At 37.6% G+C, this 17,182-nt stretch overlaps 1 protein-coding gene across 8 annotated transcripts in view; it reads right to left on the reverse strand.

The window, feature by feature from the left end:
* IQSEC1 (IQ motif and Sec7 domain ArfGEF 1) overlaps window positions 1-17,182 on the reverse strand; it is a 333,281-nt gene that overhangs the window by 172,128 nt on the left and 143,971 nt on the right. For 7 of the 8 annotated variants that reach the window (XM_081968708.1, XM_081968707.1, XM_081968706.1 and 4 more), the window contains one exon: window positions 8,752-8,796. The exons of the other annotated variant lie outside the window; for it this stretch is intronic. In XM_081968708.1, coding sequence (XP_081824834.1) covers window positions 8,752-8,796 — 45 coding nt within the window. The remainder of the gene's footprint in view (window positions 1-8,751; window positions 8,797-17,182) is intronic. 8 annotated transcript variants of the gene reach the window in all.

Consider the following 17,182-nt stretch of genomic DNA (forward strand, 5'->3'; position numbering starts at 1 on the left):
TCTGATAAGTTGCATATTTTAATCTATATATCACTAAAACTAGGAGTGTTAGACAAATAAATGGAAATTTTTAAAGCAAATCTATCACATATAAAGCACTAATTAATTAACAAATTAAATGCTCATTAAGATTAATTTATAGCACAGGTCATCAATCTGATGGATTTCAACTGCTGTTCCACAAAACCTGGCATCATTATATGATGTTTTAGAATCAGTACCTTCAAGCAGCAAGGAGGTGTAAAAATTTATGCACTGGGTATTTATACAGTAATGTGATAGGAAGCCAGAGCTGTAGGCCAGTTATCAGCTGCCTTCAGAGTCAGACAACATTGAGGCAGACGAACAGCTGGAGCCTGTTCCCAGTGTGCGCATGCGCAGAGTTGCCAGACAAAGGAAAAGGTAAAGAACAGGAGTTGACTTGGGAGTAAGTCCAAAGGTAGGTGATGAATGGCCCCTCCTAGAGGAAATAAAAGAGGAGCGAAAGGGGAGTGGAGTTTCCAGGAGACAATTAGTTTGCTTAATTGGTTCGTGACTCCCCAAGACTCCTTGCCAAGTTTTGCAGGTATTGGTCTGTCAGCTCTCTAAGCCAGATAAGGTCTGTGACTGTAAATCCTCTCTTGAAAGACTTTGATGGATGTGAATGAGCAGAATTCACAGCAAATTAATAAAAGGGGTTTTTGTTGGGACAAGGAATTTGCTTCATGCTCTTGGGAAGCCTAGGTCAGAACACTAGTATGAATGTCTCGGTAATACAGGCATTGGATGTGTACATGTACATTGTTTCTGGGTGTCCAAATTTTACAAAGGCATTGTTTCTCTGCATACGGGATTCTCCTGTATAAGCTTCAAGGACAACTGAGAGGAGGGCTTGATATCATGTCAGATGGTTAGATACCTCAAGGTTATTTACATATGTCACAGAAGAGGCAGAGTACCTGCTGGATTCATGGGCAATAAAGATTGTGGACCCAATTAGATCCAACTGGCACTCAACATCTATTACACACTGATTAATGAGTGCTTTGGCCTGATCATATCCAATGCTGAGTAGAAGGTCTGGAGAGAACCCAAAGTTGAGATTTTAGTTACCATTGCCTTGTTCCCTGTGAACTGAAAATCATCCCTCATAGTTAATGGGTCAAGGCCAAGGAGAAAAAGGATAGTTTTAGTCAATAGTTGAACATGGTCACCCACACTCTAGTCTCTACTTTATGAGGCCTGTCTGCAATCTCAGAGTATATTAAAGAGATATTTAGGGACTTGAAAGTCCAGTCTTAGAAATTTGGATTGAACAAGTTCTAATGGAGCAAAATTGAAGACGCCCATTTGGGCACCACAAAGTAGTTTAGTGTATGATGTAACTTCTCTTGGTTAATATGGATTCCACTCATTTTAATTTACCATGGGCTCTAATAGGTAGATTGAGGGGAAAGCAGAAGACAGAATAATGGTACCTATGCTCACCTACAATTCCTTCAATTTTTTAAATTAATAAACAGATCTGGATTAATTATAGTTAGTCTGCTGAAGCCACCTCAAATTTCATTAGGAAATCCCCAGTTTCATTCACTGAACTAGCCAATTAAGCCTCACCTATTATCTTTCCTCAGGGACATGGTGCCTCAGTGACTAAGACGCTGAGCTTGTCAATCAGAAAAGTCAGCAGTTCAGCAGTTCAAATCACTAGCGCCATGTAACCGAGTGAGCTCCCGTTACTTGTCCCCACTTCTGCCAACCTAACAAGTTGAAAGCATGTAAAAATGCAAGTAGAAAAAATAGGGACCACATTTGATGGGAAGGTAACAGCGTTCCCTGCACTTTCAGCATTTAGTCATGCCAGCCACAAGACCACGGAGATGTCTTTGGACAGTGCTGGCTCTTCGGCTTTGAAATGGAGATGAGCACCGCCCCCTAGAGTCAGGAACGTCTAGCACATATATGGATGGGGAACTTTTACCTTTATTATCTATGGCAGGGGTGTCAAACTGGCGGCCTGCGGGCTGGATGCATCATGTGCAGGCCATGCCCTTCCCAGCTCTTCAAAGGGAAAAAATGTCGCAAAACATCATGTGATGGCAATGTGACACCACAAGTTTGACACCTGTGATCTATGGGTTCAAAACATAATATAGAAGACTATGGCGTTCAATGTAAGAAGAATAAAAGATAAAAAACATAAATAATGAATGAATTGAAAAAAACAAAAATAGATAAAAGATCTGAATGAAGGTGGTCTTATTTTGTGGAGTAGAATCATCAGGAAGGGTAATGTAGGGTTAATTATGCATGGAAGAACTAAAATATTTATCAAAAATATGAACTGGTGTTATCTAGGTTGTTGTATATGAATATGAATATAGAAATCTGTAGAATGCTAGTAATTGCATGTCATGCTCCAGTGACAATGGAAGAACTAGGGATAAGTTCTGAGAAAAGATTCACAACACTCTAAATGTGATTGTTCTGATTGAGCAATTATTCTGTTAGGCGGCATGAATGGTTGGTTGAAAACATAACAAGAGAGTAAAGAAAACACAATTGGCTTACTAAGAGAAACAGAAAGAAGAAGAATCCAGATTTAGAGCAGAGTTGCACAACCTTTCCAGCTTTGTGGACCGGTGTCGGGGTGGGAGTGGTACAAGGCATGGTTCTGTGCAAGAAGCAGGCAAGCATACATGTACATGCAGCTCCATTTGCGCAAGTGATGGGCATGTACACCCATTGGTCATGCAAATGGAGCCTGTGCACATGTGCTCACCTGCTGCTTGTGCAAGTAGGAATGCACATGCATGCACACTAGCCCGCCACTTCCATGACCAGGTTCCAAACATCTTAAGGTCTGGTAGTGGGCTGCCGCCGGTGGTTTGGCCACCCCCGGCTTAGAGAGTGTCTGATTAGAAAAAGGTCCATTTCAAATACATGGTTTAATCACATCGCTGTACCATCCATAGGACAAAGGAATGAATGTAAATCTAACAGCAAGATTTAGTGTTAAAAGTTTGCATATGAACATAGGAAACTGAGTTTGCTCTTTTCTGAGACACCCATTAATTGCAAATATAAATTCGTTTTGGTCAGTTTATAGACAAAAGATTCAATGCAAGTTCCTCCAATTCAGTAATGTTCTCTTTACTACAAAGAAATATGCTTTAAACAAAAACGAAATTGGCAGTTAGTAAAACCCAATTTTCACTAGACTCCAGATGGATAGAGCAGTATTCAAAAGCACTGAACTATACTGAACTAAATTAGAGCTAAAAAAAAAGTATGTAGGAAATGTTGTTTTACATCTGGAAACATTCACAATTTTAAAAATTCATTATTTTCTTCTTCAAATATGTATTTATTATTCATGCACACATTGTACCTCATTGATAGCTACAAAAGTTAATTGTACAGGTAATAATCAACTTACAACTACTATTGGGGCCAGAATTTCTATTGCTGAGCAAGGAGATTTTTAAGTGAGTCACACCCAATTTCACTAACTTTTTTGCAGTGGTGGTTATGCAATTCACTGCAACCATTAAGTGAATCATCCAGTTATTAGGCGAATCTAACCCCATTGATCAATCCCATTGATTTTACCTGCTAGAAGTCGTCTGGGAAGGTCACAAAGGATGTTTATATGATCCCAGCATTTTGCACCCTTTGTAAATACATGCCAGTTGCCAAGCACCGAAATTCTGACCATGTGACCCTGGGGATGCTGCAATGGTTATAAGTGCAAGGACTGATCGTAAGTACTTTTTTGTAGTGCCATTGTAACTTCAAATATTCACTATATGAATAATTGTAAATTGAGGACTACCTACAGTTTTGTAATCAGTAAATTCAAAATGCAGCATAAGCATCTGGAGGAATGTTAGCATTTCAAAAGGCAACTGGTTCATTTCCTGTTTTTCATACAGATAGATGAAAAAAGTTTGTTATGCCAAAAATAGTCTGACTATTAGGAAGATAGTGTGACAGACTGCATAACCTGCTGCAATGGGACACTAAATCTAGCAAAAGATTTAAAAAGATAAATACAGTGACAAGTATATTTTAAATGAAGGAAGGCCATTTGCTTGGACAAAAAGAAGCTATTTAATGGATCGATGGATGATGGGTTTTTATTGACAATGATTGCACACAGACCCTCTTCTAAGACTGTCAAACACAATCTTTCTCCTCCCCTCCTTTAGTTGCAGAAAATGAAGCCCAAGAGATTATTTGTCTCAATGACAAACCATTTCAATAGATTCTATTGAAATATACTGTGTTCCAATTGATTTCTCCAGCATACTTTGCAATAAGGTGAACCATTTTAAACATATTGCCTGCTAATTTGTTTGATTTTATGAAACATAGCTTCAATAGAACATTCTTCAAATAGAATTTTATTAAATTATTATTTTATTGTTCTTTTTTTAAAGGCTATTTTTAATGTTGTCTGAGAAGCACCTTCTTTTCTAAGTTGAATTTCCTACTGCAGTGCAGGAGTTACCATATTATTCAGTGTAAGATGCTCCGGAATATAAGACGCACCTTAATTTTGGGGATGAAAATAAGAAGAAAAATTCTGCCTCTGTCTATCAGCATCCATGGTATTCAGCTGACACATGGCAACAAGGTTAGCCAATGAATAGGCCTAGCAACTAAGTCAGCCAATGAGGGCTATTTGGACTCTGAAATTTGCTGTATGAGCAACAAGGAGACAGGAAGGAGCCTGGCTTAGATGAGAACTGAAAGTGAAACTGCTTGTGTTTTGCTTGTATTTACTGCTACCTTGGAAAACCTGCTTTTGGTAATGTATTGTATTGTACTATTATTATTCTTATTCTTATTATTCTTATTATTCTTATTCTTATTATTATGTTAATCTTTGGTGAGATTCGCAGTCTTTGGGGCTGGTTGGTAGCTCAACAGCTCGAGTCCTAACCAAGGACCTAGGAACTGTTAAGGTAACGTCGGAGGATATAAGTTGTTCCAAGTAGGATAGTTTTTTGTAGAGTCAGAATGTTCAAGTCAGGTAAATTTAGAATTTTCAAATAGCTAGGTAGCTCTTTAGGTATTGCTCCAAGGGCTCCAATTACAATTTCTTTTTCCACAGTCGCTCAACCTCAATTTGCAAGTCCCAATATTTTGTGATTTTTTCTTGTTGTTTATCTTCAATTCGTGCATCACCTGCTATTGCAATGTCAATGAACCATACTTTTTTCTTTTCAATTATTGTTATGTCAGGTGTGTTGTAAGCCAAGTGTCTGACAGTCTGGATTTTGAAGTCCCACAAGATCTTGTCTTTCTCATTCTCTAAAACCTTCTCAACCTGATGGTCCCAGTGGTTTTTGCTGTACTCAAATCCAAACTTTTGGCACAATTTCCAGTGAATAATCTTAGCAATGCGGTCATGGCGTTGTAGGTAGTCAGTTTGTGAAATTTTGCTGCACCCGCTGATCAAATGGTCGACTGTCTCATCTTTCTCTTTACAGAGGCGACATTTGCTGTTGGTGGTAACATGTTGAATTTTTGCCTTCATGCAGTTTGTGGCTAAGGCTTGATCTTGAGCTGCCAAAATAAAGCCTTCTGTTTCTTTTTTCAGTACTCCTGATCTTAACCAGTTCCAAGTTAGTTTTTGGTCAGCTTTGCCCTCAATACTTTTCAAGTATTGGCCATGCATAGCTTTGCTTTTCCAATTTTCAGCTCGCTTCTCAATTACTTCTTTCTTATATTCGGCTTTTAACTTAGTTTTCTTCAAAAGGCCTCCTTTATTTACTTCCTTAATGATTGGTTCTTCACTTTTCTGGATGTAATCATTCAAGCTGTCTCTTTCTTCTTCCACAGTCTGCTTTACTTGTAGGGGTCCTCGACCACTCTCTGCTCTTGGTAGATACAATCGGTCAACATCACTTTTAGGGTCCAAAGCATGATTCATTGTCATAAGCTTATCATAGTTGGCTGAGGTTAATTCCTTGACTTTATTATGCATTAAGTCAGAAGCCTCTAAAATCCCCAAGTACTACTACTACTACTACTACTACTACTACTACTACTACTACTACTAATAATAATAATAATAATAATAATTATTATTATTATTATTGTTGTTGTTGCATCAACAGAATTGTATCACAGCGGCCAGTTGTTTTGCCGGATTTGGCATTAATTACTAGTCGGGCCCCACCCAGGGGCCTAGGACGTCGTAACGTATTTTCGTAATATGTGTGCGGATCCAAGCAGTGTGGCCTTTTGCATTTGGCTGATGGTGATTTTGTCAATTTCTAACTGTTTTAAATGTAATTCCAGTGCTTTTGGAATAGCACCCAGTGTGCCGATTACCACTGGAATTACCACTGCTGGTTTGTGCCATAATTGTTGAATTTCGATTTTTAAGTCCTGGTATTTCGCGATTTTTTCATATTCCTTCTCGGCGACCCTGCTATCACCTGGTATTGCGATGTCTATGATTGTAACCTTATTTTTCTCAACCAGTGTGATGTCTGGTGTATTATGCGCCAGTATTTTATCCGTTTGTATGCGAAAATCAAAATACTACTATTACTACTATTACTACTACTACTATTACTACTTCTTCTTCTTCTTCTTCTTCTTCTTCTTCTTCTTCTTCTTCTTCTTCTTCTTCTTCTTCTTCTTCTTCTTCTTCTTCTTCTTCTTCTTCTTGTTTACTTTATTCATTATACATGAAACTCAGACAACTGAACATTCAAAAATGCATTACAAATACCAGTGTCTGGTGCTAATGGTTGATATGGTTTGCTGCCAGCATCCTAGGTATCAACCAAGTACCTTCTTAAAATATAAGATGTTCTGAGTAGCACAGTTTTTTGCAGTTCGGCTGATGTTATTGCAGGAAGCTGCAATTTGTTGATGTATCTTGTAAAATTCTTGGACGTGGTGCCAAGTGCCCTAATGACAATGGGTATCACTATACAATACAATAGCAGAGTTGGAAGGGACCTTGGAGGTCTTCTAGTCCAACCCCCTGCCTAGGCAGGAAACCCTATACCATTCCAGACAAATGGCTATCCAACATCTTCTTAAAGACTTCCAGTGTTGAGGCATTCACAGCTTCTGGAGGCAAGCTGTTCCACTGATTAATTGTTCTGTCAGGAAATTTCTCCTCAGTTCTAAGTTGCTTCTCTCCTTGATTAGTTTCCACCCATTGCTTCTTGTTCTACTCTCAGGTGGCTTGGAGAATAGTTTGACTCCCTCTTCTTTGTGGCAACCCCTGAGATATTGGAACACTGCTATCATGTCTCACCTACTCTTTCTTTTCATTAAACTAGACATACCCAGTTCCTACAACTGTTCTTCATATGTTTTAGTCTCCAGTTCTCTAATCATCTTTGTTGCTCTTCTCTGCACTCTTTCTAGAGTCTCCACATTTTTTCTACATCGTGGCGACCAAAACTGATTGCAGTATTCCAAGTGTGGCCTTACCAAGGCATTATAAAGTGGTATTAACACTTCACGTGATCTTGATTCTATCCCTCTGTTTATGTAGCCTAGAACTGTGTTGGTTTTTTTGGCAGCTGCTGCACACTGCTGGCTCATATTTAAATGGTTGTCCACTAGGACTCCAAGATCCCTCTCACAATTACTACTGTTGAGCAAGATACCACCTATACTGTACCTGTGCATTTCGTTTTTCTTTGTTTTTTCTTTTGTTTTTCTGGCCTAAATGTAGAACCTTACTCTTACATCACTGTTACATGCTTCATCCATAGCCATGTAGTTTCGATGGCCAGGTCACGATATTTCATTATTTTTTCTAGTTCTTTTTCTTCGACTCTGGCATCTCTAGGAGCAGCAATATCAATAAACTGTATACTTCGGCCCTCTACAACCGTGATATCTGGCGTGTTGTGCTCCAAATGACGATCCTTTTGTATTTGAAAGTCCCACAAGATCTTCGTCTTCTCATTTTCAATAACTTTTTCCACTTTATGTTCCCATGGCTATCTGGATACAGGTAAATTATATTTTTTACATAATGGATTAATTTAGCAACTTGGTCATGTCTAGCTTTGTAATCAGTTTGTGCGATGATGATGATGATGATGATTTTGAATCCTGCTGAATCAGTTACTGTGCTTTCTGAATGTGATTGCTGCTGCAAAATCTGACCAGCCAGGTCTGCTTCAGCACTTATTGCAGCCTGATTCAGCACAGCTGATTGGCAGGTGGATCAGACTGCCGGAATACCTCCAATCAGCTGTTCCAGTCTGCAGGGATTGCTACAGACCATTGCTGCCTCCATGCCTTGCATTTTTGGCCTGTGGTGGGGGTGAGTGGAGCTACATTCAGGTATAAGATGCACAGAAATTTTCACTCTCTTTTTGGGGGGTAAAACATGTGTCTTATACTCCAAAAATACAGTATTTGTAATAAGAGTCTGTAAATTATTTGTCGGAGATTCCTTGCCTATTGGACAATCTACTACAGTACATTTCAATCATTTCTTAGGATCACACAGAATGCTGCAGTGGTAAAAAGCTGCCTTAATTTTTCAGATTTGTAACAGTCCACTGATTTTCTCATTAGAGTCTGTAGTATCCTATATCCTCTTCTACAGAATTACTCCCCATAACAGACTAAGAGATAGCACTGTAAACCTGGTTTTATTTGTGCTGATGACAGTGAAATTAATTTTCAATATTATATTGAACTTGCACGATGTTCATGATTATTAAAATTAATTCTACTACTCCATCTTTTTTTAAAAAAATATTTGATATATTTTACCTGCGTGGATCAGTTGAAATGTTCTTTCTTGTTTCCAACGAAGTCCTAAGATAGTTGTAAAAAAATAAAAGAATATTAAACATATAGTATAAGATAAACTTATGAAAACAATTCTTACACAAATTATCCATCAAATTATCCATATATTGTAAAATATATTTTAAAATATTAAAATTAATTTTTAAATAAAAGCTTTAACTGCCATATAAAAAGGACACAAAAAGTATTAGTTTAACATCATTTTTATAAATATTTGAAATCTGAAGTATTTATAATTAATGAATCTACATTGTCATTCTATAATGACATACACAGTTATACCTGCATTATTGCTATATTTTATATAGTCTATTTGACTGATAACTAGCATATTTCTCTTAGTTTACATGTTGCTCCCCAAATTTTCAAAAGTATGTAATTTCAGTAGAACCACCTAGCACAGTGATGGCTAACCTTTTGCAGACTGAGGGCCCAAAGCATGCACGCTTGCCCAAAGCACCAAAATGCAATGGGTGCTTGTCCCCCCTGTGCATGTGTGTGCAACACCCCCGCATGCCCCCTGCCCCCTGTGCATGCACAAGCAACCCCCCCACATGTGTCTCCCCACATGCATGGCAGAGACCCGAAGACCATCTGGCTGGGGGGGGGAGGCACGTGCACATGCACAGCAGAGCTAAACTGGGGCAACAGGTCGTGTGCCATAGGTTCACCATCACAGATTTAGCATGCCCTAACACATACACACGTTTGTGTGTGTGTGTGTGTGTGTGTGTGTATGTATGTATGCATATTAGCGCTACAGATTATGCCTTTACTATAATGGTAAATCTGAAGATTTTTATTATATCCTATAATTTTACATGTACCAACTCTAATCATTTGGTGATTAATTTCTGAGAAGAAGCCTTATATACATAAACCAAGTGTTTTAGAATCATTCTTTTTATTGATGTGTTACTTAAACATTGCATTAACTTATATCTATCTCCTTCTTTCGACATCTCTATTAAATGGTTAAAAATACAATTATCTTTCCTTTCACCATAGGAACAGAGGGATCTTTATAGATCAGCTGCTTTAAAGCCTGGTATTTCATTTTAGTTTAGTTGAGTTTAGAAGGGGAAATCTGTTTTGCATGGTTCAGTGGAAAGACTGGCCCTGAACTAGGAGCACATAATTTAGCTAACTCTCTCTGGTAAGATGATCAAAATATTGTGATCATGAAGACAGCTGTCAAATACTCTCATGCAGATGCATATAAATATACCACAGTTTACAGATTTGGTTTAAATGCACCTACTCACATGTTCACACATTTACAAGTTGTTTTCATAAATAGTTTAAATTAGGATAAATATTCATACCATCTCATCTGAAAGCTACTGGTAGTGAACAGTTGTATTTTTTGAGAATGAAATCATCTTTCCTTAGTTGTTCCTTCAAATTCACTTTTCAAATTCAATAACAATGTTCCCAGAATTGATTGTCCAATGATATCACTCTATCCCTCTAAACAGTACTGATTGTCTTGAAAGTAAATTCAGCATTTACATTTACATCTAAATTTTAATCCCAATGACATTAAAGTAGCATGAAAAATAATCTGATTCAAATAAGTTTTTAATCAAATGCACAAGTGAACAGGTTTATGTCTTGCCTTTTTCAACACTGTAGATAATGTGCATCCTTCCTTTTGTATCCCTCACAACCATTACGTGAATGTAGACTGCACTGTAATATATTGGAGGGTCATCCGCTTTAACAGCTAAGGATGGACTTAAAGCTCGATCTTTCAGGCTAAAAGTCTAACTCTATTTAGTCTTACAAAGAGAAGGACTAGGGGCAGTGGTGGGTTTCAATTTATTTTACTACTGATTTGTTTGCTGATTTGCTCACGTGTGTGCGTGTGCGCAACGTTTTGCGCATGCACAGAAGTGTCCGGGCAGGTGGGTGGAGCCTCCTACTGCCACCACTACCAGTTCACCCAATCCAGGGTGAACTGGAAGAAACCCACCTCTGACTAGGGTGACATGATAGTCTTCCAATATCGGAGGGGCTGTCACAAAGAAGTGGGGGGAGGGGGGGTCAACCTATTCATCATAGCATCTAAGGGCAGGATAAAAATTCTGTTACCTCAGTTCAAACTGGCAAATGTTCTACTCCTTCAGTCAGGGGCGGTCTGGGGGTCCTTATAGTACTAAATGTTGGTACCTCACCAGTGGTGGGTTTCAATTTTTTTTAGAACCTCTTCTGTAGGTGTGGCCTGCTTTGTGGGAGTGGCTTGCTAGCCATGTGACTGGGTGGGCGTGGTTTGCCAGCCATGTGACTGGGTGGGCGTGACCAACTTGTAAAATGTGATGAACTCACTTAACAGCGCTCTTGCTTAGCAACCAAAATGTTGGCTCAGAAACTCTGGCATTTGAAGCGCACAAGTCTTAAAGCTGTCAAGTTACAAGACCCTTCCACCCTTAACCCTTTAGAAAAAAACCCAGAGGGGTGTTCAAACTTGACAGCTTTAAGACTTGTGGACTTCAACTCCCAGAATTCCTCCTCTCACTCTTCATCTTGATGATGTGCAGACGGGGGGGAGGGAAGGAGGGAGCTGGAACCAGTTCTAAACGGCTCTGTAGATTTGTGGAACTTCTTCTATAGAAGAGGTTAGAACTAGCAGGAACCCACCCCTGTACCACACCAACATGTCTATACCTTCCACCTATGGAACTGCTTCTGGACTCAAGAGGGTGGGAGCAATATTCCCTTATGTATTTCAATCACCGACCACTGAGCCAATGGATTGAACTGGAGTGAACCGGATTTCACCTGCATTGCCTGATCACGGGTATCTAGCTAGTTATAAATGAAACTATACCAAGAATATTCTAGATTGCTTCTACAATATTTAAACATCTTTCTGCCATCCTCATTAAGTGACACATTACTGTATATAATGAAGACATGTAAATTAAATACTAAATTGGACTGATTAATTGATCACTCTGTAAAACCTTTACTGTGACACTATGCAATTTTTTATAGTGCCTATGAAAATTAGACCACAAATATAAAATAAGCACTTGGTCTTTTAGAAGCAAAAGAAGATGAAAAGTATACATAGGTTCTATAAATGATTGCAATCTTTCAAATAAAAGCTGAATGTCTGAATTTAATTGATTAATAACCAATTCTTTTAATTCTGGGCTGATTTTGTTTTTGGAAGGGAGACCAAAAGAAATTCTAGGCTGTAGGTTAGTGCAGTATATTATAAACCATTACATAAGAAGGCAATAGCAAATTATTTTTATATATTTACCAAGAAAATTAAGTTAATATATTCACAAACTCAGCATAATGAGCTTTATTCAAAGGAGACATTGTTTTATTTATATAATTGAAGTTTCTCTTTCAGAAGCAACTTTACTGATAGAAGAAAACAGCTTTTTTGATAGGCCATTCATCTTGAAACAGACTATTATCTGTGTGAAGCATAACCCAGTAGTCCAACTCTCTGTAGAAAGTGCACTTTCACATCACAAAAGTATACTTTTGGTAAAGTGTGATGTTGCCTTTATAAGTCAATGACATGAAAAGTTACAAGAACCAGATCAAAGAGAGGACATCTGCTTGAAATATTACAGCAAGTAGTTTTAAGACAAAACAGCTAGAATCTCAGTGGAAAATGATTTCACAAGCACATTTTAGCTAAAATATCCTACGTCACAGAGATTTAACTGTCAACAGATGTGTTTAAAGAACCAGGTCTGCCTCAAGAATATAAGCAAGACGAAGTTACAACATACAAAATAAGCTTAAAATAGAATTCCTATTAATACTGTGGTTTTCATTACAAATGATGGCATTCTAGCATTGTTAATTGATGCACTTTGCAATGTTGTCCAGGCATTTATATACCTGATGACTCATAAAATGAAAAAAAAAATATGGAAAATGATACGTGTATCACCTTTTTATATTTATATTTGGTTTTATAGTTCTACTTCAAACTATGGAATAATTATTGGCCAACTTAATATAAATAAAGCTACGGACAAAAAACACAGATGTCCTATTAATCTCATACTAAGTCTGAACCATAGCATTTTCAAGCTTCCCTCTCTATAGTCAATAATTAGTCAGAAGTATTTGGATCAAAAACCAAGGTTTATAAATAGCATCCTATGCTATCAATAGCATCCCATGATGCCATCTTCCTTTGACTGTGTCACATTAATACCCATTGCTGTGCTGAATCATTGACTGATTAAAGCTATTGTCCATATGACTCAGTCAGACAGATCTGCATTTGTTTCTTCAAAGAAAGCAATGGCAAGCTTCTTCATACTGATGCCAAATTATATGGATTTGTCAATAAAGTCACCAGAACTCTAGCTTGACGTAAAGGCGATTTTACCTTCTAGTTGTTTCCTCACCTCAGAATAAGTGAAGATATGTAATCATGGACTTTAAACAAACCACAATAATCATTTAGTCCAACTCTCTATAGCACTATGTAAAACAACAATAAACCAATGAAATCGTATTTGAAATATATCCATTCAGTTACTTTTCATAAGCCTATAAAGACAGAGAACTCACAATCTCTGTGTGTAAACTATGCTATAAAGCAAACTTTATTCTTATATATATTTCTAATATTTAAATGAAAAATCTAGGTTGCTGCAATTTATATTTATTTATTTATTGCTTCTGTAGCAAAGAGAATCATTTCTGACTATTTCCCCTGTGGTGTTCTGTCAGTCAATATCAGTAAAAACGCTGATATTATGTCTTCTCTGTTTTCTTTTATCCAGATTGAATATCCCAAGTGCCTTAAGCCTGTCCCCACCTAAGGCATAACCTCAAATCCCCGAATCATCAATGCTGCCCTCTTCTGGACCTATTCTTACTCGTGAATCACTTTCTGGAAATGTGGTGCACAAAACCATGCCTAGCACTGTAGCTGTAGTCTCAACAGCAAAGGGGAACAGGGTATTTTATTCACATAGTTGTTTTCTCCTTAAAATTATATGGAGTTGGGTCCTCCAATTCAGAGCTTTAACTACCATCTAATCAATGTTACTTTATTTCACAATAGAGCTGGGCAACATTTCTTTCCTGAATTTCTTAGCCATTTTTAAAGGAGTCATGCATTTTCCCAGGCCTGCTCTATAGTCATGCAGACTCAGAAAAATGCCTGTTTTAATTAAGGAGGCTCTACAGAGGTTGCAAAGGTTATCTTCTTAATGCTCCTTTGATTCAAACATGTATTTCCAAAGCTAATACAGCTACCAAGTGGGTCCCGGAAAAAAATGTTTTTTTAAGGAACAGTTGACAGACACAAGCAAAGGTTCATGCCCACTTTGGTTCCACACACTCCAGAAATGTTTCAGACTGACTTGTTATCTAGATCCAGAATTAGATTAGAAAAACAGAGTTCAGTTCTCTCTCAGCCCAGCCAAAGAACACATAATGGCTATATCTTTTTTCATTTTTCAGCAAAATAATATACCTGCAAATAAAATCTGCAGGAAAAATAAAGCTTACGTGTAGAAGGTGCAAATTAAATTGAATAGAAACCCATAAGAGGTTATAGATCTTTTAAGCCTATATTTTTTTAAAAGGACATATTTATAGTTTTGCTATACTGGAGGAACATATGATTTGCATTGACAATACTTCTATACAGGACATATTTATAGTTTTGCTATACTGGAGGAACATATGATTTGCATTGACAATACTTCTGAATAGCTGAACTAATAGTTGATTTTGTGCAAAGGAAGGGTATATCTTTCCTAATATGTTGGGAACTATGAGGAAGAAATACTTACAAGGAATAAACATGCTGAGGTTTGTCACAAAATTAACCTGTTGAAGGCTAGATGCCAATATACTGTAGTGATTACGTTTTTGGGCTAAGAGTGGAATTCCAAATTCAAGTTTATAATCAGCTAAACTTGTCTTTTTGATTAACCTGCTAATCAGGGCTGTTAACGGGGGGGGGGGGGGGGAGGGAATGAAGTGAGATCCCAACACAAGCTGTTTTCAGCTCCTGGAGAAAAGCCAGCATATAAATCTAACACAGGCACAAACAAATAAAATGAGGATGAGCCAAAACCACACTGAGAAGTCTATAGTGAGGATGAGAATATTTCTGCATCCCATGAGCATTGTGTCTGTCTGGATATTATTATTTGGGTTTACCAATAATTGCCTGGTTAGAAGGATCCCGCTGATTTGAGGGGAGAATTGTCATTGTATCTGTTATTCGTCCATGTTCCCACAGTGTTGCTTTCGGTAAACAATACAAGTACTGTTTTATTTCTTCTTATTTTTCTCTGGCTAATGTACTGCCAAGGTTTGCAACATCTCCGAATAAGTAGTTTATAAAGATTCAGAACATGAGAGGTTCTGAGTACATTAATCCAACAGAAGGAAATGGATGCCTGTACCCCAGTTCAGGTTAGGCTCAATGTATACTGCTTCTAAAAACTAAACAGTTAAGAAGCTGCAATCTAATAGGCTGATTTTTTTAAAGTTTTGTGTGACTTTGAGTAAATGTTAATAACTGGCAAGTGGTTACACCATGGGTGTCAAATTCACGTCATCACAGAGGCGTCATATGAGATATCAGGACTTTTCCCCCCTTTGCTAAACTGGATATGGGTGTGGCCAGCGTGTGACGGGAGTTTGACAGCCCTGACTTAGACTGTTCTTCAGGTTTCTTGGCAAGTTTTGGTTGTGGTTTGTGGTTTGTCCTTGCCTATTTCCTAGGGCTGGAAGAAAATAAGTGACTCAAAGTCACCTACCAGAGTTTGTGCCGAAGGTGGGACTAAAATTTATAATTTCCTGATTCTATTCTGATGCCTTAGCCACTACACCAAACGGAGTCTCTTAACAAAAATACTTAATTAAATACTTGAAGGCATCCTATTTTCTTGGAAACCTAATTGAGGGAACATCATAAGAATACACAAGAAACAGTTATCTTATGTCTAACTAGAAGGAAAACGGCCCCTTTGGAAAGGATTACAATTTTTCTAAAAATAATAAGATGAGGATTGATTAATTAATTAATTCAAAATAGCATCCAACTTTTCAAAGAAAGCTAAGTACTGAGTCGTCGTCGTCCCCCCCCCCCCCCCCGGTAGCTTTTCAAAGAAAGCTAAAGAACTGTTAATTATCAATCTTCATATAAAGTATTTACTGGGGACATTCAAAAAGGGAATTGTATTGGTTAGCACTTTGGTGAAAACAAAATAAACATATACCAGGGAAAGACATTGTCTTTTTTTTTCTTAGAGCAATGGTCTTTATACCTGAGATACCTAGGAACCCTTCTCAATGTGAAAATTCAATACAGAATCAATGATTTACTATGCTTTATGTAATACATTTTATTTAAACAAAATAAAATGCAAGTATGTTGCAATAATACATTTCATACAATATAAACAGAAAATGTCATGTTGAATCCTGGATGATTATCATGGAATCCTAGTGTTCCATGAAACCTAATATGAATACTGTACCACGGACTTAGAGCTAACAGTAACTGAAATGTTTATATTTGTTGCCCCTAAATATTTTTACAGCCCTAGCTTGATTTTATGGTTCAGATCCCCTACTCAGCAAGACGAGGGAAGGGGCTCCTGTCTGGTCACACTTTTGTTTGGTCTGAAATTATAAGAATCCCCCAATATAGGTCAAGAACCAGCTTGGTGTAGAGTTAGTTGGTGATTGTAGACCAGTCACTCTCTCTCAACCCTAGGAAGGAAGCAAGGGTACCAAAAAAACTAGAGCTTTGTCCAGGCGGTTCCTAGGAGTCAACACTGACTTGAAGGTACACACACATGCATTCACAAGCATGTACATGTGCACATTCACACAAGGAGATTATCAAGGTACGACATTAACATTTCTAAAATACATGAAACTTAAAGAAAAAGTAAACAATGACAGAGAGACATAAAACCTCTTCTTGTTGATAACATGGATCTTTTAGAAGACTTTCATAAAGTGAATATGGTTTTGTCTGTTTTCTATCTCAAAACCACAACAATAAGTATATTGATGTAGCAAGTACAATTTAGAAGTAATATTGTCTGGAAAGGGTCTTGCCATCAGGCATTATGAAATCCAGCCACAGAAGTCCAAATATTTCAATCAGGTTGCTATGATCCTCTCAGCAGAGCTTTTAAATCTACCATAACAATGGGAGTTACAGAGGGGGAAGGGCCAGTGGTGGTCAAGAGAATTCAGTCGGCTTAGAAATGAAATATTTTCCAGTGGTTCATATCCCTTGAAAATGTTGCAACACAGCTTGCTTACATCGAGTATAGACATTGCATAATTATAACTCATGCAGCAAATGATGTTGCACTTTATAAGGGTTCCACAGCAATAAAAATGCAACAATTTTTTACCATATAAT

The sequence above is a fragment of the Natrix helvetica genome, assembly GCF_964273705.1.
Source record: "Natrix helvetica genome assembly, chromosome: 1".
NCBI classification, from domain to species: Eukaryota; Metazoa; Chordata; class Lepidosauria; order Squamata; family Natricidae; genus Natrix; species Natrix helvetica.